The sequence below is a fragment of the Periplaneta americana genome, chromosome 16 (assembly GCF_040183065.1).
Source record: "Periplaneta americana isolate PAMFEO1 chromosome 16, P.americana_PAMFEO1_priV1, whole genome shotgun sequence".
Classification (NCBI taxonomy): domain Eukaryota; kingdom Metazoa; phylum Arthropoda; class Insecta; order Blattodea; family Blattidae; genus Periplaneta; species Periplaneta americana.
The window spans coordinates 172,926,838-172,952,528 of NC_091132.1; the positions used below are offsets into that span (position 1 = coordinate 172,926,838).

At 33.9% G+C, this 25,691-nt stretch overlaps 1 protein-coding gene across 3 annotated transcripts; it reads left to right on the plus strand.

Annotated features, from left to right (window-relative positions):
• Positions 1-319: 319 nt before the first annotated feature.
• On the plus strand, positions 320-23,837 carry LOC138691947 (zinc finger protein ZFP2-like). 3 transcript variants are annotated; one of them, XM_069814610.1, is made up of 6 exons: positions 320-447; positions 2,659-2,741; positions 11,237-11,340; positions 18,231-18,368; positions 19,398-19,468; positions 22,429-23,837. In XM_069814610.1, exons 3-6 carry the CDS (start codon positions 11,248-11,250, stop codon positions 23,675-23,677), a joined length of 1,551 nt encoding a protein of 516 aa, XP_069670711.1. In that variant the 5' UTR covers positions 320-447; positions 2,659-2,741; positions 11,237-11,247; the 3' UTR covers positions 23,678-23,837. The 3 variants fall into 3 exon arrangements, with proteins under 3 accessions (XP_069670711.1, XP_069670712.1, XP_069670713.1); XM_069814611.1 differs by lacking the exons at positions 320-447; positions 2,659-2,741 and adding an exon at positions 9,412-9,488; XM_069814612.1 differs by lacking the exons at positions 320-447; positions 2,659-2,741 and adding an exon at positions 10,435-10,777.
• The last annotated feature ends 1,854 nt before the right edge of the window (positions 23,838-25,691 follow it).

Here is a 25,691-nt window from a genome sequence, read left to right on the forward strand (position 1 = left end):
TATAGCCATTTTTACGTTAGGAGCTTATAGTACTTCATGAGGTTCTAGTTTCATGGAGTAACGGTTACCATGTCTGACCGTGAAACGAGCAGGCCTGGTTTCAAATTCTGGTTGGGAGAGGTTACCTGGTTGAGGTTTTTTTAAAAGCAAATGTTGGTACCTTTCAGCGCTGGACCCTGCAGTATTTTCGCTGGCACTATCGCCTTCATTTCACTTAGACACTAGATAACCATCGCAGTTCATAAAGCTTTGTAAAATAAACCAATAGAAACAGCAATGAATTACATTTTTTTATACTTGTGTGTTCCACAGGAAGGGAATTTGACATCGCATGTTTCTTGGAGAACAGTGGAGGGCAAGAACTCGAACTGTGCTCTGTCATGCGACGTGAAAATAGAGGAAATTCAAGACCAAAATACTCTTCCTGTAGAGAAGTGTGAGTTTAAGGTGAGTAATATCTCTTGGCAAGTCACATACGAAAGCCTTCCATAATCCAGTATAACTGGACGCATAGCTAACGTAGAATCCCTGTTATCCGGCACCAGAGGGACCAGGCTAGTTCCGGATACCAGATTTTTCCGGATAATTGAATAAATACCGGTATATACAAAAAAAGTTCGTATTTCATGGTGCCAGATGTTGAATTGCAGCCATGTGAAGCTTATTTTTCTATCAGTTGCTCGTAACTGAATAAACATAAAAACTGTGTGGATTTTCCTCAGTAACCCTTCGATACACGCATTTGGGAAGGAAATAAAAAATTGTGTTTGCAATGAAATTAAACTTTTATTTGTCTAAGAGAGTTGCCTCACATTTTAAAAAACTTCCATTTTTTACACAGAAAATGGGTGGTTTCATGGTAAAACCACTATGCAGTACTGCAGAACACGATGTTTTCAGACTTATTGTGAATGATACAAAAGGAAACAGTTTTTGGTTTCATTAAGGCAAAACGCCACTTCACATGTGTTGAGTGGTAATAATAAAGGAAAAGAATGGACCTTCTATCCTTCCACTTGAGCTGGACACTCCAGCATATGACGTGTGGCTATCACTCTCACCACGTTTCATGTCGCGGTCTCTTCTTTCGTCGTGTGGTAAACCAATACGCCCATGTCTAACTGTACCACATGCATAGATATTTTGCTGCCTTAGAGATCATCAGATTCGAACCTGTGAAAAAGTTGTCAAAAACACTTTGTGATTGTCACCAACCATCTCTTCCTTGTAGCCATGATGAATAAGCTGACACAAAAATGCAACATTTTGTTGGATATGGTAAGCATATCTACCCTGTTTGCGTAGTGGTCACGTTTTTAAACCACCATTATTTCTATATTGACACCACATGTATCGGAGAAATTACAATCTTGTTACTGAAATATCTTCTAAACACCGAAAGACAAATAATATCAAATAGAAACTTATGTAACTGTGATATTTTAGCATACAACGGAAATAAAAACACGTAGCGAGTCTTCCACACTCCAACTATACACAACAACATCGGCCATCTTAGTGGAGCAACACAAATATAGGGAAAATAAAATTCTTCTACAGTTACTAGGGATCAGTGAACGTAGCGCAGTAGTTTTGAAAAAAAAATCACACTGTAAGTAGGCAGGAAACTCAAATTTGAAAGGTGGTTATGATGAGAATATTAAATGTATGATTTGTTCACAAGTATTACGAGGAAAACGGTTGTGTAACATAAAACGGCATTATACTACATGTTACTGATGAAACATTAAAAGGTTAAGTGTTATTGTCATCATCATCATCATCATCATCATCATCATCTCTGTACATCGACCCTTTTTCAGCCGATGTACAAATAATACGGTTAGCTCTTCAATTTGAACTCACTGTTTTACTATGTGATGTCAAATGAAAGCTAGATGTAAGGACTTGACAAATGTTGAACTTTCAAATCTTTGCCAAAAAATAAATATCCAAAGCTTCGTTCTTTCGCTTGCTCTGTTGAAGCCATGTTCGCTACAACTTACGATTATTTTCAACAATTAAAATAGTAAAAACCGAATTTAGATCACGACAGACCGACAAATACCTTCGTGATCAACTACGACTGGCAGTAAGTGACATAATTCCTGATTTTGAAACTTTATCGCAGAGACATTCTGAAGACAGTTAATTTTAGGTTGTGATATTGTTCATTTATTGTTCATTTCTTTCTTCGTTACACGTACTAAACATTAGTTTGTAGCCTTATACTGTATAAAATTATATTTAAGTGCTTGACATAAAAAAGTGAAAATGCGTTAATAAGTCAGACAGTTGCTTCCCTTCCCCTTCGGGTGTCCGCCTCCCTCCATAGGTGCTATGCACTTTGCAGCTTACACAGTGGCTCGGCGCACGATTACATTTTCGCCACCGCTGGTCTAGGCTATAGCAATCTGGCAGACTTAGACTTCCCACCCTCCCAGCCATATATGCCTCTGTTTTGGTATAGCCGGTTATTTGGGTGCCTGTTACGAGGGATTTTATTGTATAATGGTATTTTCATCAGTAGATTATAAGTAAACAGTAGAATTCGACGGGATGCAATGGTATATCAGAACAAGACAGAAAAATCTACTATGCTTTACCCATCAGTATCCCTGCATTAACTTTCTCAGTCATAATGTGTGTTATTTTCAGGAAGATGCATATGACGCAGTTACAGTAAAAGAGGAGGATACACTTGAAGTAAAGACGGAGGATTATGAATTCTTGACTCAGAGGTGAGTGTAGTAATGTTCAAATGTATCTCCAGTTTGTGCTTGATATGACTAGTTCAGTTGAAACACGTGGACGTGTAGGAAAAAAGTCTGATCAACTCCAGTCCACCGAACCTAATTCTTGTAGTTCGCATTCCTTACCTCTCAAAGAGAAATGTTAATGTGATTGAATAGTAATTATGTTATTACTCTTGCCAGCACTTGTACTATTGCTGCCACTGCTATCTCATTTTTAAAGACGAAATGATTTCGTTGCGTAAATTCATATCCAATTTACATATCTGTAACATAACGTAGCCAATGTCTCATCACTTAATTTGTGTTGACTTTACTTTTAAATTTTCCTTCGAATTTATATGAGTTAAGTTTTTCATTTGGTTATTTACATAGTTATTACCTTCTTTATTTATGTATTTTCTTATTAGCACAATTGGAAATTCTTTTATTCTAAAATAAATGCAATTACTACTCACTTGTAATATCAAAATATGATTGTATGTATTTATGTATGTATGTATGTATTTATTAACACTACAATTGGGTATACACCCGGTGGCAGTGATATATAATATACAATAATTACAATTACATGAAATAAAATAAAATAAACGTAAATATATAAATAGTAGATTTAATAAACCTAGGACTATAATTAAAAACTATTCTATAATAACGCCTACGATTAGCAAAAGTAAATCTAACTTATAAATACTGCTATTTCATCCAACTATTGGCAATTTAAATAATTACATATCCCCTTAATTAATTACATTCCAACTTAATTACACATCATCTTAATCAATTTACATATCAACTAAATTACATATCGTCTTAATTAATTACATATCATCTTAATTATTTTACATATCAGCTTAATAATTACATATCAACTTAATTAATTATATATCAATTCAATTAAGTACATGACACAACTTATATATATATATATATATATATATATATATATATATCTTGATGGTTATTTTTATTATGTTATCTTGTTCTTTATATAAACTAAGGAAGCATTTTCATCGTAGCATTGGAGCTACATATCAGAATAGAGGATCATCGCATTCCGACGATATTGCAAATGAAGAACATTTGACTGTCCGAGAAACACGCGAAAATTCCGATGTCTCTGAGAAACCTGCCGGCGTAAATTCTGTTGAACGCCCAAGGTGTAACCAGCTGTCCACAACGAAAAACAATGTACACTCACGGCCGCATAGCCAAAAACTTCCCGCTAAAACTGTTCACAGCTCAAACAAATGTAATATAGCTAATTCGGTGTCTCTGAAATCTCAGGACAAGAATGAGAAACGATTCAAATGTGACGATTGTGGAAAGTGTTTCAAGCGTTCTGAACATCTAAAGAACCATTTTCGCCTCCACACAGGCGACAAACCATTCAAATGTGATGTCTGCGGAAAGTCTTTCTCTGAGATGGGAACTCTCAAGTGCCATGTACGACTCCATACTGGCGAAAAGCCTTTCAAATGCGACGTTTGTGGGAACAGTTTCAGGCGTTCGGAACTTCTGAAAAATCACGTTCGCCTTCATACGGGCGAAAAACCATTTAAATGTGATGTTTGTGAGAAATGTTTCCCTCGTTCTGGAGATCTAAAAATTCATGTACGTCAGCACACAGGCGAAAAACCATTCAAATGTGATTTTTGTGAAAAATCTTTTACTTGCTCTGGAAGCATGAAGTGCCATGAACGCCTGCACACAGGTGAGAAGAGATTCCAATGCGATGTTTGTGATAAAAGTTTTTCGCGTTCTTCAGATCTCAAAAGTCATGCTAATTATCACACTGGAGAGAAACCATTCAAATGCGAAGTATGTGAAATGTGTTTTTCACGTTCTGCGTACCTCAAGAGCCACGCACTACTCCACACAGGGGAATCCCCGTTCAAGTGCGATGTTTGTGGAAAGTGTTTCTCACGTGCTCAAGGTGTAAGGAGGCATATGCTAGTTCACTCTGGTGAGAAACCTTTCAAATGTCAGGTATGTGGAAAATGTTTCACGCGTGCTGGCCATCTCAAAGGCCATTCCAGACAGCACACAGGCGAGAAACCATTCGTGTGCGATGTGTGTGGAAAGTGTTTTTCGGAGTTAGGATCTCTCAAAAGCCATTCTCGCATGCACACCGGTGAAAAAACTTTTAAGTGCTGTTTCTGTGAAAAGATGTTTTCGAATTCCGGGTTCTTGAGGAAACATGTACGCGTCCACACAGGCGAGAAGCCTTTTAAGTGCAATATATGTGGAAAGTGTTTCGCTTTGTCAACATCTTTAAAGATTCATACACGCGTACATTCTGGGGAGAAGCCTTTCGAATGCAAGATCTGTGCGAAGCGTTTTTCCCAATTACAAAATCTCAAATCTCACGGACGACTCCATTCTGGCGAAAAACCGTTCCGATGCGATGTGTGCGGAAAGTTTTTCGCGAAGTCTCAAAATCTGAAAAAGCATGCGCGCCAACATGGAGATGTGGACCTGTTCGCATGTGATGGTTCTTGAAAGTTCTTTATATCGGGACACCTCTGGGCATGTGCAAGGAAATATCAAGACTACAAGTCTGAGATTGATGTCATACATATTTAACACTATAGCAACCAAGAATAATTATAAAGTTAAACGAGTACATTGTTTGTGGTTTATATATTTGAAAATAGGCAGAAAACTATGAATTGAGCCATTCTGAGCAAAAGTGATGTAAGTCAAAATTTGGTAATGAGGTGTAAATTAAAAATTCTGTAAGATACAGCGCAAAGTAGCAATTAATATGTCCTTCTTGCTCTCCACAGACTACTAATAGTTTAATAAATTGAATATTAATTGCTATTTTGCGCTTTATTTTACGGAATGTTTACTTTAACTCTCATTATCCATTTTTGACTTACACCACTTCTGCTCTAAACAGCTCAATTATTGAGACATTTATGTTTCTCTGAATTGATCAACAAAGATATGAGACATGAGAGGGAAATCTTGTAATACTGGTACGTGCTAGTATCAAATTGTTCACTTTTATCCGAGTTGAATATTGGTTCTATACATTGGATTAGTACATCAGTTCGTAGCATAAATAAATACTTGGTTGCTATGGAAATATGTAAGCAGATAAATGGAAGTACAGAAAACCGCTACTAACTTATGTACCAAGCCAATATAATTTATGATACAGTGAGTGTTTTCAAATTGTTCATGACAGTAATTTTGTAATGTAATTTTATAGTGTTTTAAGATAATATGTAGGAGGAATACATTCTTGTTTTTTAAGCAATGCGACTTATATTAGTGTGGATATAGCGACAAGCTTATCCTATGTTCGGACATTTCAACATATATTTGTCTGTTACTGTACGCCTTTGGTACTAATAGTTTTATATCCCCTGGCTGAGTTACAGCTAGCAGGCCTTGTCCTCCATTCAGCTAAGATTCAAGCATAGGTAAATGTTGACTACAATTTCTCTTTAAAAATTCCATATATAATAAAATTTCTGGGTTTTGTTAAACAAGTTTTTTAGACATGTCCCAGTTTTATCTTTCACATAATTTAAATATTTCCTCTTTACATAAAAATACAATCCGCACCCTATTATTCACAACTAGTCACTCTAACAGTAATCTGACAGGATAGTGAAAAAAATGAAGTTTTTCTTATAAATAGAAAATAAATAAAATTTAATGTTGTTTCATTTATTCAATCATTCGTTCGTGTTCTGCCCAAGGATACGTCTTTCACTGCAAATCCAACGTTTTCCAGTCTTTCCTATTTCCTGCCTCCCTCTTTGTTTCCTCATATGATCCATATATCTTAATACATTTATGTTATTCCAACATCAAATACATCTGATTCGATACATGTAAACTGGCTTTTAAGGACCTGACCTATGATTTTATGATCGTGTAAGCGAACTTTCCAACCACGGGATAAGTCAGAACTATGGTCAGAACCAACAAGCTATATACTATATAATTCGATGGTCAGAACCAAAAAGATAATGCATCTTGATTACACAACTTTTAACACTGTATAACTTCGGACTATGTATGATAAGAACTTTCTTGTGTTAAATATTAACGTACCTTGTTAACATGTTTCGTCCTATTTTCGGTCATCTTCGGAACTGGTCGTTGTTGGTCTTGGCGCCTCTTGTTTCCTGTGTGGGTGCGTTCGTAGTGTAGAGTCAAAGAGTGTATGTATCCAACCAAAAAAGCCAGAAACTCAACACACTAGAACAATATGAAATATACATACACACGAAAACACACCCCAACGATATTCTCAACACACAACTCAATTTCAAAACACATACACTCTTTGACTCTACATTACGAACGCACCCAAACAGGAAACGAGGAGCCAAGACCAACAACGACCAGTTCCGAAGATGACCGAAATTAGGTCGGAACATGTTAACAAGGTACGTTAATATTTAACACAAAGTTCTTACCATGCATATTCCAAAGATATAAAAAAAATTGACAAACTTTGTAAAAGTTGCGCTAGTTCTCAATATTGGGACAGTTTAAAAAGTGTTAGGGAAAATGATTATGTATATTAAGTATTGACAATATCAGCGATTCCCAGCTAAACCCAGTGTTATTTTACAATTTGTACAGTGGAATGAAAAATATATTTCTATAATGTGGTTATGTGCGATTGGCAACATTATTATCTTCGCCATCTATCCATAGAAGTAATAACTAAAGAAGTCACACTTACACCACAGTCTACTATATACAGTCACGAAGCTTGAGTTTTGAGGGTGATAGAAACAATAGACTGTGACGGTACTATTTTGCACTGCCTGTAATGAGGCGATATTAGCGATCCTAGTGGTGAGCAACTACCTAATGTTTGCATATTTACTACGTATTGATCTCCGCGACTGTATATACTAGACTGTGCTTGCAGCAACAAATTATCGATCACTATCGATTAGTAAGGTCAGTGTTGTTTGAACGTTAGTGTACAAGGAAAAGAGTTCTTGCGCAACTTCTTTAACAATTGAAATTTACTTTGCTTTTATACATAGTGATATATATACACGATGTCCAGGACAAAAACTACCCTTAATAAAGTCAATGTGTTGAAGTTTAGAGGAAAGTCTCACAGGCAGTAATTCAGAACATGATTTTTCAGATTAATACCGACTTTGTCTGGAATGTTAGAAAGCTTTCAGGAACACAGGGGTCATAATATGTCTTGCTTGCCATACAAAGTCTGTTACAATTAATTGTAATTTATTTTTAAGCTTGAAATGAGTGTCCTCTAGTGGAAGGCATACTTGTGTTTTACTAGAGTCGAGAAATATCATATTCAGTTGCAGACACTGTTTAAATGAGTAATTTACGTCAATGCTAGCACTAGACAATTTGACTCTTCACGTGCCCAATACAAGTAAGCTACTGGCGTAGCTCAGTCGACTAAGGCACTTGCCTGCCGATCCAGAGTTGCGCTCGGTCGTAGGTTCGATTCCCGATTGGGCTGAATACCTGATTGAGTTTTTTTAACTTTAAGGCGATTGTTAGGTAATCTATGGCGAATCCGCGGTCTCATGTCGCCAACTAATAATAAATAACTGAATAATTGATACAGCGTCTTTATTTAACAAACTGAAAAAAATAATACGAGTTCGAGTTAGAAAAGAGTTGGAAATATTATATTACAATTCTAGATTAGATTTATTTCATCCTTACATGAACACCCAAACTAATTAAGACTGCAAACATGATATATAGGTATTTATTTTATGTCTATTCCTACACCTAAACAAGATTCCTTGTGAATTTTATTGTTTTTATTTTATTGTGTTATTTTACGACACTGTATCAACATCTAGGTTATTTAGTGTCTGAATGAAATCAAGGTGATAATGCCGGTGAAATGAGTCCGGGGTCCAGCACCGAAAGTTACCCAGCATTTGCTCGTATTGGGTTGAGGGAAAACCCCGGAAAAACCTCAACCAGGTAACTTGCCCCGACCGGGATTCGAACCCTGGCCACCTGGTTTGGCGGCCAGACGCGCTGACAGTTACTGCACAGGTGTGGACAGATTTCTTGTGAATCATCACATACAAATATATTGATGTACCAGTAATGTTAGAAAATATTGAAACATTATTAACGAATACCGATTATTATTATTATTATTATTATTATTATTATTATTATTATTATTATTATTATTATTATTATTATTAAACCAAATCTGACCTATTACTGATCCTGCATGTCCGTCATATTGACCAATGTTTTCTACCGAATTACCGAAGGTTCTCGTTTACGTAGGTCAGCTGTCAAAGATAGGTTAGCTTTTAACCTCATAAGTGACACCAATAATGCATCACTCATGAGGCAACTAATACCATGGCATTTCGTGGTTTGTTCAATTAATGATCCCAGCATTTCAACCCTTCGCGATCCTTTGTTTTTCTTCTTACTTCCAACATCCTTGATATTTTCGAAAAGGACAGAATATCTTAAAGGGAGACTTGTGAAAGCTGCCCTAATTTTGAAAAGTATGTAATTTCCAAAGCAGCAACCTATTAAGTTTGCTACACTTTAATCGAAGGAAACAGCATTTAATTTAATTTTTCGCCCCTCAGTTATCCTGAAATGTAAAGCACGGCACATTTGATCTCAATCAATGCAGAACATGCAGTTCAAAGGACTCTAAGCAGAATTTTTTTTAAGATAGTACTAAAACGGGAGAAATTAGTTGTGTCAAAAATATTTCTTGTAGGTTGAATAGACAGTTACCCTTAACTGAAATGTGTTGTTCTTAAGCTTGAATTTGTATATGAGTTCTCTTTGGAGAATAATTTTATTATGTGTACACTTAGTATAATATTTATCACCGTTACAGTGGCTGTCAATAATTTGTTTTCTAGTTTAACACATTATTGTGATTGGGTCAATATACCCTTGCAATTTCAGTGAACGAAATTACAGCGTCGACTACTGACTGATCATGGTGGAACGTGGGGCAACAAACATTTTATTTGATAATCTTTAAGCAGTAGCTCAAGAAAATACGAAAATTATGTCGAAGCATTCACAATACTTGAGTCATAAGACTGTACTTCCGATTAGAAGTATTATGACACAGATATTATACATCTTGATTACACAACTTTTAACACTGTATCACTTCGGAATATGTATGATAACAAGTTTCTTGTGTTAAATATTAACGTACCTTGTTAACATGTTTCGACCTATTTTCGGTCATCTTCGGAACTGGTCTTGGCGCCTCTTGTTTCCTGTGTGGGTGTGTTAGTAGTGTAGAGTCAAAGAGTGTATGTGTTTTGAAGTTGAGTTGTGTGTTGAGAATATCGTTGGGGTGTGTTTTCGTGTGTCTGTATATTTCATATTGTTCTAGTGTGTTGAGTTTCTGGCTTTTTGGTTGGATGTGCAGTATTTCCATGTCTGTGTTGATGTCTGTGTAGGTGTGGTTGGCATTTGTGATGTGTTTTGTAATTTTGTTATGGCTGTGATGTGTTCTTTGTAACGTGTTTGAAATGATCTGCCTATCTGTTCTATGTAGAACTTGTTGCAGGTGTTACATTTGAGTTTGTATACGCCTGTGTGGTTGTATTTGTTTGTGTTGTTTGTGTGCTGAGATGGTTTTGTAGAGTGTTATTTGTTCTGTATGCGATGTTGTAGTTTAATTTCTTGATGCAATTTTATGTGTGTTTTTGTTTTCGTATGTTAGTGTGATGTATTTTTTGTGTTCTTGTGTTTGTGTTGTATTCTTCTGTTTTTTGTGGTTTTGTTTTGTCTCACGTATTATGTTGGGGTTGTATCCGTTTTCTTGTGCTATGTATTTGATTGTGTTTAGTTCTTCGTTGTAATCCTGTTGGTTCATTGGTACCCCAACGATATTCTCAACATACAACTCAACTTCAAAACACACACACTCTTTGACTCTACACTACGAACGCACCCACACAGGAAACAAGAGGCACCAGGACCAACAACGACCAGTTCCGAAGATGACCGAAAATAGGTCGAAACATGTTAACAAGGTTCGTTAATATTTAACATAAGAAAGTTCTTATCATACATATTCCGAAACAAATATTAGATACTGCTTACACATAGCTGATAATGAATGTTATATTATCATCATCCAATACCTGACATTCATAAACAAATGTAAAATAGTACCTGCAGAATAGAAGAATTTTTCTATATCCTGTAGCCATTAATATAATTCGTATTTGAAACAGACGCACACAGATACACAAATCACTCCAAACTTAATGGCTATCGATTCAGGAGTGGGCTGTTATTTTTAACAGAAGAATTCTGCAGGGTCAGTTTACCCAATAATACTGAAAATAATCCATCATATTGCATAAAAGCATTTAATTCGGAACTTCTTCCGAATTGTCAGAAAAAAATGTGTTGTAACCTGTCTATCATAACAAACCCTTTCTACTAAATTGCATTTTGCAAATTAATGTGAATTGTTTGAACTCCAGTTTCAGTTCTGATGGATGTGATTGAGATGGAATCAGAGGTCGATCCATTGGCTGTTCAATCAACTGGTAGCACAGATACAGAAGAAAAGAAACCTTTCTCAGAGGTGAATTACAAGTCATTACTATCTACTTTCTGTATAGGACATGTATAACAATAAACTGTATGGAAGAAATCCATCTTTTAATTAATACTTAGCTTGCCAAATTAGTCTATGTCCGTTAGTGCATTAAGAAACTTATCTCTCTTGGAGAGAAAATTTGCAGTTTTTATTCAAATTTTAAAAACTCTTTTTATCTTTGATTAGTTGGCACATAATTAAGGATTTTCACACAAAATGAACCCTCAAATACTTTTGGTAGGCCATGGCAGCTATTTTTTAAAGCTAAAATTGAAATTGAATTGTTTTTTTTATTCCTTGACACACAGTTTTTATGTTAAAACAATATCTCTTTCACTGTCTTAGTCGTAAAAGAACACAGAATAAGCTGTGAAAATAGTTTTTTTTTCTATCTTATCCCATTAAGGAAACATGTGATTAAATTTTTGAAAATTTTAATCATACATATTTGGAATACTAATAATAAATTGTTATTTAATATTAATGAGTGTATACATATGACCTTTTCTAAATTGAAAAATACAATTAAATTTTCATATAAAATAGAGGCAAAATTTTTACCGGCAGAAAATTTAGGTTTTGTTGTGAGAAATTCTTGTAAATTTCAAGTCATAATTATAATAATTTTGTATAATTCCATTGTTCGATCTAAATTAAAGTATGCTGCGGTTATTTTGAATCCAGTTACTGACAAATATATTCTGTTACTAGAGAAAAGTGAAAAAAAAAATTCTAAATTGGTTATATTACATACTTTATAATAATTATCCTACTTATGAGAGTTACGCTACAATGCTTCAACATTTCCATTTTACCAGTTAGCAAATTAAACGAAATTGTCAATCTTTAATGTTTATTTATAAAATTATTAACAGTAAGTTCGACTATGTTGGTTTATTTTATTATATAATATTATATGCATCTAAGCTTCGTACAAAATTTCGAAATTTATTTTTCATACCGAAGCCAAATACTAAATCTCACAAATATTCCCCAGTTTTTCAAATGTTACAATTAAACAATAAATTGCATCCTCATCCGAATCTTGATATTTTCAATTTGAATGTCTCTAAATACAGAATTATTTGTTATCATATTTTACAGAATATTGTTGTTAGTTAATTTCAAGCTACTTTCACACCTTATTTTCAATTTCTCTTTTTTTCTTTCTCTTTTTTCTATTTTGTTTCAATTTTTAATAAGAGTGTGTTGCACATCAGACTCTATGCAAAGAAATATATTCAAACTTATTCATTGTTGAAACAAAATTTATTTGTGAAAGGCAAGCAGTGGTTTACTTTAAGCATTGGTGTTTTGATTGTATAATTATTACGAGTATTTCTTACTTCATGCAAATCTGGCTTTCAGGTAGTACCTCCCAGTGAAGCAGGTTTGAATAATTTCAAGGAAAAATTGTTCCGGGACCGAGTATCGATCCCAGGACCCTTCGCTTAGCGCACGAATGCTCCACCGACTGAGCTACCCCAGGAACTATACACAACACCCGGCTCCAGAACAATTTTTCCTTGAAATTATTCAAACCTGCTTTACAGGGAGCTACTACCTGAAAGCCAGATTTGCATAATACATTCGTTACTGGTGGTACGTTAACAGAAAGCCACAATTTAAGTCACACAGAATTGTGTGCACTCAAAGTAGAGTTCTGGCGTCTTGTCAGCCCATTTGAGTTGTGTGAATATAAAGGAAAAATTGTGACGGTGTCAGGTATAGTTCCTGGAGTAGCTCAGTTGCTAGAGCATTTGTGTGCTAAGCGAAGGGTCCCGGGATCAATACCCGGCCTCTGAACAATTTTTTCTTGAAATTATTTATTGCTTCGATAGAAAGTATAATGTAAATTTAAAAATAAACTCCAACTTTTTGCGGAATAAACCTTTCGTATCTAATTATATACCGTACACCTGGAATATGATTAAATGGTATTGTTATATTGGAAATATGACAAAGAGTTGTGGTTGCTATTCATAGCAATAATGTAACAAACATATCCAATTTGATTTTCAACAATGCATTCTAGTTTATAGATAATAACGTGATATCGGCATTATAATGTGACTATGCAGTTGCACACTTTCCTTTTACTCTCGTCACATCCATGACAATGCAATAAGAAAACAATATCCGACTTCCACAGCGTGTTCAAGAACAAACTTAAGAAAAGATTTACCAACAAGTGTTTGAAAACAAATTTCACTGTAAAATGAGAATAAAAAGGAAAAAAAAAAGAAGAAGAGAAAGAAAGAGAAAATGCCGCCACCCTACGCAACTGCCTAGATTGCCCAGACCTAAATCCGGCACTGCCTCCAGGTAGAGCTGAAGGTGGTAATATAATACCCAAATCAAATGCAACTTGTCCAAACATATATGTGAATAAGCTCTACTATACAACATCAGTTACATTTTACACATGTTGTTATAGGGTAGTTGCACTAGTGAATGACCAATCAAGCACCTTGATAAGAATATTTGAATATAACCACTTATAAAAATAGGCATTGGACATAAGTAAGAGGCTTCGCTGGTTTCTGAAGACCCGCACTACTCATTTAATGAGTGAATTTTAATTTTTCTCTCATATTGGTTAAATTTATGGCATCATATTTTTATGATTTAAAAATCACTAGTGAATGACCATATTGTTCCAGTAGTTGACCAGATGAGTACTAGTGAATGACCGCAAATGGCAAATGATGAATAATTGGAATATGATAGACTGTGCTTTGGAGCTCTGTGCAATGATAATATCATTGTGTACTTCATATTATGTGGTTACTATTATGGTTTTCGGTCGAATAATTTTAAATTTAAGAACTGGAAAAAAATATAAATTTCTTGAAAAATTGATTAATATTCAAGAATAGTTTAAATGAATGTATAACGGTTTGATTTTCCATGATCATTAAAAATTTTTTTATAATTACTCGCAAGAGGCTACATTGTAAGAATAATTTTGTAAAATGTACATAAGTAATTGCTTTTGATAGGCTGCCTATATCAAAGTTAAGCTGTTCAATTATTTTTAATTTAGAAATTTATTTCAAGCACTGAATAAATAATATATATTTTTATGCTAATGTATGCGTACTAATTTTTGCGACAATGTTACGATGTTTCTACTATATTTGGTCAATTTCATTTGGCCACTTCCAAGTATCCAGTGCACATCTTTCCACAACTTTCACTTCTGATTCTGTTTTATCCGTTTTCATCACTACCCCTGAAAAATATGTTCCTTTATATTTCACAATAACATACTAGTTTTTGCGATAGCTAACTTCTTCTAATGTAGTGATAACACTAGGTTAAGAACTAGGCCTATACATTACTTTGAAAAAGTCAATGTTTCCTGAATCAGTGTCAGGTACAAGTGACATTACACCTGAGTGAATTTCTCTTTCGCTCTCAGTTTTTTTTTTTTTTTTTTTGTTTGTCTCAGAGTTCTCTTCTTTGTAGTTTCTTTCTCTTTCTTTCTTTGCGTTGTTTCTTCACGTTTTACTTCTCTTCTTTTATTTTTCTTTTATCATAATACTCTTTCCACTCTTTAGAAGTTACAGCAAATGGAACATCAGGAGGTGTTCTTTTTGTATTATTTCATTATCATTATTTTCTTCTATTTTTGGCTAATGAAAATTACTTTTTCAAACAGTTTCTCGTGTCACATTACTTGATGGTCCTATAGCATTTAGTTTATTAATACAACTTCCATCAACATCATTGCTTGGGCTGATACTTTGGATCCCATTTTCAATCTCCATATTACTTTAAATGTTTCCAATCTCAGATGGTTCTGCAACAATTATATCATTAATAATACTTCTTTGTCGAAGACATCACTTGGAATAATACTCTGGATTCCATTTCCAGTAATTCTATTTGTTTCAGCACATCCATTCTCCATATTATTTCCATCACAACATTCTTCAAAATTCATTGCTTCACTTCTATGAGAATCTACAGATTCACTATTATTAGGAACCAAAAAATTGACATGAGTATCTTCTACTATTGCAATATTTTCTCTGAATATTTACAAATATATGATTAATTGGAACCAGAGGATTCCTCTGGATGATATCCAAAGCTCTGAATATAACTTCTGTATTCTTTATTGTCACAAAAGGATGTCTTTTTAGAAAAAATTCCAGCTGGGCGACCACCATTAAATGGGTTATTTCGTTTAATGTCTTTCATAACTTTCTGAACTGAGTCTTTAAGTTCGTTGGGATGCATGGTGACTCCAATTTGGCTTCAGCAGTAATCCAATTTTCGAACCGGCCTTCTTCTTCTTTCGTTAATGTAGCTGTGGCACCCATTTTTCGCTCCAATGGTACATTTCCATGTTATTTATTTATTAAAGTAGCTTTTGGAATTGTTATATTCTTTGCTAGCCGTATTGGTACTGATTTGATTTCTACGTATTGCCTCTACAGCTGCATAGAGATCTCCTTCGCTATATTGAAAACATCCGTATGTTTTCTTCGTTTTATTTCCTTCATGCGCCATTTTGGGCTGATTTGCAGAAAAATTAATTTAAAGGATTTCAATTGTTAATTTAAACTCATTTGAACATGAACTAGTAAATGTCTCTAGCCTCCAGTGAATTACCACTCAACTTTGAACCATGGTCATTTACTAGTACGAGTTTGTTTTTCAGTCATTCATTACCACATACATATGAAACTACAGTCACATATTTTGAATTTCGTGCTCAGAAATAAAAATAACGCATATGACGATATCACCAGTAAATGATCATAGTAGCCATTCATTGGGGAGACCCATTATTCAGATCCAGTGAATGACCAGCCACGTTATTTATGCAGCTTTTTTGTCAGAATTAACTTTTTTACTGACATAATTATTTAAATACCTATATAATTAAATCCTTGTTTAATATCTACGAAAAATAACGACTAATTGCTTCAAAAGGCTGCTATATGAATCGTTGTCATTAGTCTTACCTTATTAGGAGTGCAAGCAGAATTGCACATTTGATGCACACCTGAAGATAACTGTCATATTTTATACTCAGTTACGGGATTCTGAGTAACCACTGAGAAAGAATATTTCAAAACATAGTTCATCTTTTGTAATTCGGAGTTTCAGATTGGTTTTTGCAACCCTAACTCCTATTTTAAACAGATTTTTTACAAAATGGACATTTACTGGATCCGGTCATTCATTGGTGCAACCACCCTATATCTAATTCTATTTTCAAAAGGAAGTATTGTGTTTTTCAGTCATTGTAAGCTGATATTAAAAACTGGCTTCCATTGTAACTATTGCCATAAAGACAGAATGGAGCTTGTAATACTTGTCATGAACTTCTAACGCATTTATTCATTCAGAATTTTCTGTCCAAAGGTAGATCTTTTACGGAAAACCCAGCATTCAATAATCTAACCTATTTTCTGCTTTCATTTTAGTCTCCACATACAATCCGTACATGTTAATGTCGTGAGTCATCTGATTGTATTGTATTGTATTTATTAACATTCCAAGGTATTCATACATTGCTTACAGCTAAAATATGGAACAAGTCAAAAAAACTTAATACTATTGTAAAGTGTTAATTTATAGTCACAGTCTAGATGAAATATATACAGACGAGATTTACAATATAGTCTACTAGTACAACACATAGTTCTAGTATCAATTTCATGAAGTGTTATTGAATGTCATGAATTCACCTACAGAATAGAAGGCGTGAGAAATTAGATACTTCTTTAATTTGACCCTAAATAATCTTATGTTTTGAGTTTCATTTTTTATATCGATAGGGAGGCTATTAAACATTTTTACTGCCATATAACGCACTCCTTTTTGATAGCACGATAGACTTGCTGATGGAGTTTGTAAGTCATTTTTTGTCGTGTATTTATGCTATGAACTGTTGAATTAGTTACAAAGTTTTCACCATTACATACGAGGAAGATTATTAATGAAAAGATATACTGACAAGCCATGGGCATTATTTGTAGTTTTTTTTTTTTAAATATTCCTACACGATTTCCTAGATTTGGCACCTACTGTTATTCTAATTACTCTTTTTTTTTAATAGGAATTTACTGTTACTATCTGTGGAATTTCCCCAGAATATTATTCCAAAACTCATTACCGAGTGGAAGTATGCAAAGTATATTCTTTTTAAGGTATTTATATTTACTATTTTTTGTATAGATCTAATAGCAAAACATGTTGAATTTAGTTTGGGGGTAATTTCTTTAATATAATTTTTCCAATTTAACACATTGTCGATTTTTAAGCCAAGAAATTTAATTGTCGTTGTTTCTAATAGGGATCTGTTGTTAACTATTGCGCTAGTTATTTGCGAAGTTGAATTTGGACAGGATGTAAGTGAATTATGTTAGTTTTGTTAGAATTTAATACTAATTTATTGACTGAGAACCAGTCACATATTTTTAAGAGAATTTCCTCTGTTGAAGATTGGAATGTGTTGGAGTTATTGGCTGTAATTACTATACTTGTGTCATCTGCAAATAATATGGGATGACCTACATCTTTTATTAGGGGGGCAAGATCATTTATAAACACTGGAAAAAGTAGGGGACCTAATTTTGATCCTTTAGGAACTCCATTATTAATTATTCCCCATGTCGAGGCTGATTTCATAGTTGCATTGATTTCGACTTTCTGTTTCCTACCTATGATATCTTCTTGTGTCCCAAATTTCTCTTCTATTCACCATTCCTTCCGTGCATCCTTCAGAATGCTATTTCTTCTCAGCCAGTGACCCAGGCAATTCCTTTATCTCTTTCTTTTATTACTTTCAGACTTCTAACACAGACCGTAATATATGGTGGTACTCACTGATCACTTCTCTGTATATTTTGCAGGATGGAAATTTATCGAATCCACGTTTGACTGGGATAAAGGAGGAATGCGTAGACCAAAGCTATGATCTCACACCACAGATGAAATTTCAGGAAAATCCAGTGCCATTTAATTTTGCTATGGTGAAGTGTGAAGTTGAGGTGAGTGTAGTTTCTGGTATGCTGGACTTCTATACAATTGTACACCTTCAGTGCCTTTTGACATTATGAGAAAGCCATTGCATTTCTCACAATGTGTTCTAAATTGTAATTCCATTCGGACGTTTAATTCGATTTAAGTTTTAAAATTAAAATAATTGCAATTTAGGTAAGTATCTGCTAGTGGGCATCAAATCTTCTTGTAGTCTAACTAATAAACCGTGTATAATTTTTATACGAGACTTAAGCAGAGTTGAGACAGAAAACGTTACTAATAAACCATGCATAAGCGATGGATGTATAAACAGGCTGTAACTATACATGGGTGGTTATACTACACGAAATCTTTTGTTGAAGCAAAAATGTCCGCCTCTCTAACAGCTGTTCGTATCGATTGTCATTTTATGATGATGGTTGCCTTGTAAGAACAGAATAATTAGAATAATGTTGCTGCAGCTTTACTCTTTGATCAAAATGTGGCGTGGTAGTCGATCAGGCCCAGTTGTACTATCGATACTTAGCGCGGCGCACTAGCGCACACTATCACATGTAATAGAGAGTTCCAGTTATTCTGTTACTTTTCGTAATAAAATAATGACGAAACTTTGACGTAGCTGTGTAACATTGTATTGTTATGCAGACATATGAAATGATTAGTAGTCAGGAATTTATACACGACTTATTATCATAATAATTGTTCTGTTTCTTGGAGTTCTTTTTTAAATATTGAATATATGTCTCAATTCTCAAATTGGAATGAAATCATTAGTGGTCATCATGTCTCACTATCATCACAACTCAGTGGATAGAGAGTGATTGTCTTCCGTCTGGTTTTCATAATGTCCTGCATCATTCCTGCAACAAAGTTCAAGTTATTTTAGCATGGAGAGCAAGAGAACGCCATGAAAATGTACCCCAATATGTGTTCTCTTAAGTCTAAAATAGTCTATTTTCATGAACGATACAATATCGATAGATACTTGTCCAGCTAACGTTGCGATATCTCAGAGTTTCATTTGCTCTGCTTTCCAGGAAGGATCGTATGATTTGGACGGAGTGAAGGATGAGCCAAAGCTGGAAGTAACAGCACACGAAGATGGCAGGTGAGTGCAGTGAGCGACTCTTCATTTCTTCCTGTTGGAAATGTATTATATTTTCGGTAATTATGCATAACAGCTACAGAAGCGATTTTAAATTTTATTCTTCCCAAAACCCAACATTTTTATACCCTTTTTCAAACGAAACTTAAAAACAAAAGTAGGAAAAGAACGTAAACCGCAAAAACTTAATGTAATATTTTTTTATCAAAAACCTTAATTTTCACTCCTTTTTCAAGAGGACAAATATGAGCAGCAATAACCTAAACTAACCTATCCTAACCTAACCAAAATAGCCACACAAAGACTGAATCAATTCACAAATTCGTCAAACAATGTCAGACATGATGAACCTTACATTAATAATTCGGAGGATACAGGGCTGCAGCTGCTCTAAAGAATGCACACATTCTCTCTTCCATTAGATATTTACACTTAAAAATATATTCTTCCAAATATCCAATGACGCAACCAAACGAAAAACGTCCACAACACTAAGTTTACTACGTGCCAGAAATGTACCACAACGGCCAAGTTTCTTCCGTTTCGCATACTTCTGGTATAATCTCCCACAACGGAAGTTCAGATCCGTCTTATTTGCTCTGAACTCGTGGCAACACACTTTGCAAATCATGCAGTTCTTAATATTACCGTGATTCACGAAATAGTCTACAATATCCTCCTCTCTCAACTCTATACAGATAAAGAACGAAATTCTACATCCATTACAACTCACAGCGATAGACCACCTGCAAGAGGAGAATAATACACGCACCAACTACGACAAACTACAATCATACAGCCAACGACTTAAGAGAAATTCTAGCTCGTAACAAACAGCAATCACTTAACCACAACCATTCAATCATACTGGAAGAAACATCACCCAATAAGAACACACAACACTTCAGCCAATCAAATCACAATACATTAAAAGTTATGCACTGAACAACATAGTCTTCTCAACATGAGAAAAAAACCAAGTTCAATTCTTCTTCATATTTAAAAAAAATCTACTCTACCTCAATCATATCTGACCTACGCATAATGTACTGGTACACGTACTAATAAACGAAATTCAATACTAAACACTACCAAACCACCAAAAATAACGAAATCGCTTCTGTAGTTGTTCTGCATAATTACCATATTTTCATTCTAATGTCAGTCTCTCCTCGAAATGTCCAGCCATTTTGAATGCCGCATTGTTCTTTTGTAACCTCAGTATCTTTCATAGGGGAACATACTACCTTTGCATGGACAGTCACTACCACTGAGCAGTGAGATAATATTGATTGGACTTCTGTATTGTATGACTGCGTATTCCAAACTTGGTTTAGGTCTTTTCTCAAGTTGCTGTTATGTTCCTTCACATTTACCTAAAATTATTTCTTTCATTATCACACTTCATTCCTTGTAATGCAGTTTTCTTTCGTCTGTTTTCAGTTTATATTTCGAAAGAAAACAGTGCCGTAAAAATGTACGTTGCGGTATTCAGAATGCCATGATAACTTGAAATCTTAATTTTCTGAAGTATATGTTGTGTATAATATTTCTGATGTAATGTAGTGGCGCTTCTTTATATTAATGTAATTTCTTTATGGCATGCGATAAATATATTCCATAACCTTCTCATTTCAAAATCAATTTGCACCAAAATATAATGCTATTGTAATTTTGGAATTCTGATGAAGGATATTATATTGGTGACACAGCATTCAACTAATCTATTTCTGCATTGATAAATGCTGTAATATTAGAATGCAATAGATATTAAGCGATTTGTCATGAAGAAAATGCACTTTTTCAATTCAGATTCCTTTCAGTTATAAGTCCTTTTCTCTGCGATAGTTTTGTAAAGACATACATTTCTTTTCCTTCATTTCCGCTATTTGTTCTCTTGATCAGCAGATGAATTTGTTATCATACCCTTTTTATTGTGAATTTTATTTAATTTTTGTATTTCTTTCCTTTCTTATTATTATTTTATTACATTCCATTTTGTTATATTCTTCCTTACCTTTTCCATATTAACTATTTGTACTAAATGAGTTGCTTTTACTGTATTCCAATGTACTTTACTTTCTTTCTATTATGGTATTATTTTCGTGTTGTTTAGTATCGATTTTATTTTGCTATTATTATTATTTTTTATAATATATTAGTACTCTGTTTTTTAACTTGTTAAATTTTCACTACTTGTATACTTTTGTGACCTGGTATAGTGTAAGAGAAGGCCCTATGGCCTTAACTCTGCCAGTAAAAAATAAAGAATTATTATTATTATTATTATTATTATTATTATTATTATTATTATTATGACAATTATATTGATTGTATTCTGTCTCACTGCCATTTCTATCATTCATTCTCATATCATTTCTTCTGTTTTGTTTTGTTTTGTTTCTTGTTCTAAACTGTAATTGACCCTGTGCTGTTGTTTTGCACGTCAGTATTCTAAATAAATAAATTATTATTATTATTATTATTATTATTATTATTGTTATTATTATTATTATTATTATTATTATTATTATTATTATTATTATTATTATTATTATTATTATTATGACAATTATATTGATTGTATTCTGTCTCACTGCCATTTCTATCATTCATTCTCATATCATTTCTTCTGTTTTGTTTTGTTTTGTTTCTTGTTCTAAACTGTAATTGACCCTGTGCTGTTGTTTTGCACGTCAGTATTCTAAATAAATAAATTATTATTATTATTATTATTATTATTATTATTATTGTTATTATTATTATTATTATTATTATTATTATTATTATTATTATTATTATTATTATTATTATTATTATTATTATTATTCAACATACGTGTCAGTTCCTTACAGAAGCTATTCATTTCTAGTGTTGTACAATTTCTTTTTTCTTAATATTTGTATAACAAATTTTACCCCATGCCTCTGATTAGTTTATTAACTGATGGTACATTTTCATAGCATTTCAGATACTGAAGACAAAGAGTCATCACAGTACGACAGTGTAACATCTGAAGGATACGAGACGTTGGGTCAGATTCCTGACAGTGTTATATACTCAGAGGACCCTGCCAGTGAAAGTTCTAATCATTCCTATAATTCCGAAAAATTTCCCACGTGTAAAGACAACTTGAAAGATCATCACAGCGAACCTGAATCTTCATTTCAGCATAACGCTGGCAACAGTTCAATTAAATGTAATATTTGTGGCAAGATTTTAGCAAACTCTCGGTCTCTCAAAAGTCATTTGAGGACTCATACCGGCGACAAAGCCATCAAATGTGACGAATGCGGAAAGTGTTTCTCAGTATTGAACGCTCTAAAACAGCACTCGCTGAACCACACTGGTGAAAAACCATTCAAGTGTGATACCTGTGATAAGAGATTTATAAGGAAATGCGAACTGAAAATTCATTTACGCAGACATACTGGGGAAAAGCCATATCAGTGCAATGTATGTGGCAAGAGTTTCAGACAACTCTCGAATATAAAGAAACATGAACGTCATCACACAGGAGAAAAACCATTAAAGTGCGCTGTCTGTGGGAAATGTTTCTCGCATTCAGAGTATCTCAAAGTACACGCACGCCAACATACAGGCGATAAACCTTACAAATGTGACGTGTGTGAAAAGTGTTTTTCGCAGTTGGGGAGCCTGATACGGCATGCACGCTTGCACACAGGCGAAAAACCTTTTAAATGTGATCTGTGTGGAAAGTGTTTCTCAGATCCAGGTTACCTTAAAATTCATGCTCGCCAGCACACTGGGGCAAAGCCATTCAAATGTCATGTTTGTGAAAAATGTTTTTCTCGACCGGGACATTTGAAAAACCATGTGCGCCAACATACAGGCGAGAAGCCCTTCAAATGCGATGTATGTGGAAAATCATTTTCGCGATCGGGTGGTCTCCAGAGACACGCATACCAACATACAGGTCAGAAGCCGCTAAAATGTGATTTTTGTGAAAAGCGTTTCTTGCAGTCGGGAGAACTGCAGAGGCATGCACGTTTACACACCGGTGAAAGGCCATTTAAATGTGATGTCTGTGGAAAGGGTTTCTCTCAGTCTGCTTATCTTAAAATCCATGCTCGCTTACATACAGGCGAGAAGCCATTCAAATGCGATGTTTGTGAAAGATGTTTCGCGGATTCGAGAAATCTTTTGAAGCATGCACGTATTCACATACGCGAAAATGCATTGAAGAGCTAGCTTTGCTTTTTTGTGGGTGTAGTAGAGTATTAAAATTCATTAATAACTGACAGTCCATAAGGTGCTGTTATTTGTGTGGTACTTCTAATATACTAAATATATAACTATGTCCACACAGAATTGCATGAAAAAGAATTAACACGATTTAGTTTTTATTTGGAAATGCAAATTTTATAATAGTAATATAATTAATTCACAACACGAATGACAATATGATTTATTCATATATATCTTAGATGTTCAGTGCAATACATATTGAGACATGTCTAATTTTTATTATAACTTGTTGTCTGTTGCTTTTCTCTTAGCTCTTATTATATGTTTCTATTTTATTGAATTCTCCATATGTGGAAATGAATAACAACAAATTACTTATAACATAATGTGTTTACCTAACACTTATGGTGTGAGTAAAAGAGAATATTTGATAACCTGCACTGATGTTTACTTGTGTTGGTTTTTGTTTTACTTGATGTAGCGTAAGTTATGTATCATTTATAAACTTTATGAATTGGCGGTAGACACCTAAAATTTTTTCGTTATTTTATTTGAATTTAATATTTTTAAGTATACTTGTGTTTAACATGAATGTCCGAAAAATACAGATTACTTTCGTAAATATTAAGCTTAACGATAAAAAGTGCTGTATAGTTTCGAAATGCCTGAATAATATTAGAGTGTGAAGTTGCAGAGTTAGATATGAGTTTGATCAACATATAATTAATCGAGGTACAAATTTTTCAAAGATGATTTTAATTTCGTTGTGGTGAAGCCTCTTTCACGTCTGAATTGTTCATGGGAAGAGCTATCTCTTGCGGTTGAATAGGTCATAGATATTGGTCACGTTTTCCTACTGTTATCAGGCCAATTCGTGATACCCAAATATTCCTTTCTTTCATAAATAATTTTAAATCTGAATGATTGTGGGGAAATAGCTTGTATTTAAAATTATTACTGTTTTGACAAATTTATTTTCTACTAATCTCGGTATTTACTTGCTTGATTCATTTCTAAGGAACAGTACGACGTCTTTGAAATGTCTTTCTCTAATTTCCTTTTTAATCTTGTTTCATGCAGACACCTGGGAATTCCTTCAACTGTTCTGTATCTCTTGTTCTTGTTATTATTCTGTATCAATGGGGAATAGTAGTACTGCCCTTTTGAAGGTACTATGATAGGATGCTATTTCTTCTAGAACATCCTAGGGCAATGTAAGATTAAATAAAATTCAGGACTTAAATTGTTTATTATCCTTTCCATTCATCCCACTTGTGATTTTCAGGTCATGTTAGTTAACCATGTAGTACAGCGGAAATTGAAAGCCTGGTAAGATTTTCATATTATCTGGTTGTACTATTCTAAAGGTTGAGACTACCCAAAGGAAGACAATTCCGTTATCTTCAGAATCTCAGCAATTAACTTTTGTGTAATTGCTTGTATTTCTTGTTGATTTTCAAGAGAATGATGGTATATTACTAAAAGAAACTGGTAATAATCGGCACCCCAAGAAGATCTCAATCAATCGTATAAGCAACTCCTTATTCAACTTCATGTCATAAGCAGTGTCATTTAAAAGTCTGTGGTTCTTTCTATCGAATGTTTATAAAACAGCTGAATTCATAACTAGCATTACACTAGCGCCATAATAGCATATTCCAGTCAAAATGTCACTCAAATGACTTCAATGAAGATGTGTTTTAAAACCGGTTTGAAAACTTCAGGTCTGTTGTTCTCTGAAGATCAATGACATCCAGAAAAAGAAGTACATTTTCATCACTAACTTCTGAATTGTTATTAACTGTTACAACAGGATGTGAAGCTATGTAGACTCATCAATAAGACTGGATTCATTTGTTATTATCAGGGAACGGATTTATATGGACTAAAAATATATGAAATATGTAAATATATATGTAGTTATTTTTACCAAAATATGGAATTAAATATGGATTTTTACCAAAATATGGAATTAAATATGGACTTAAAATTATAAAAAAATGACTATGTACGTTAA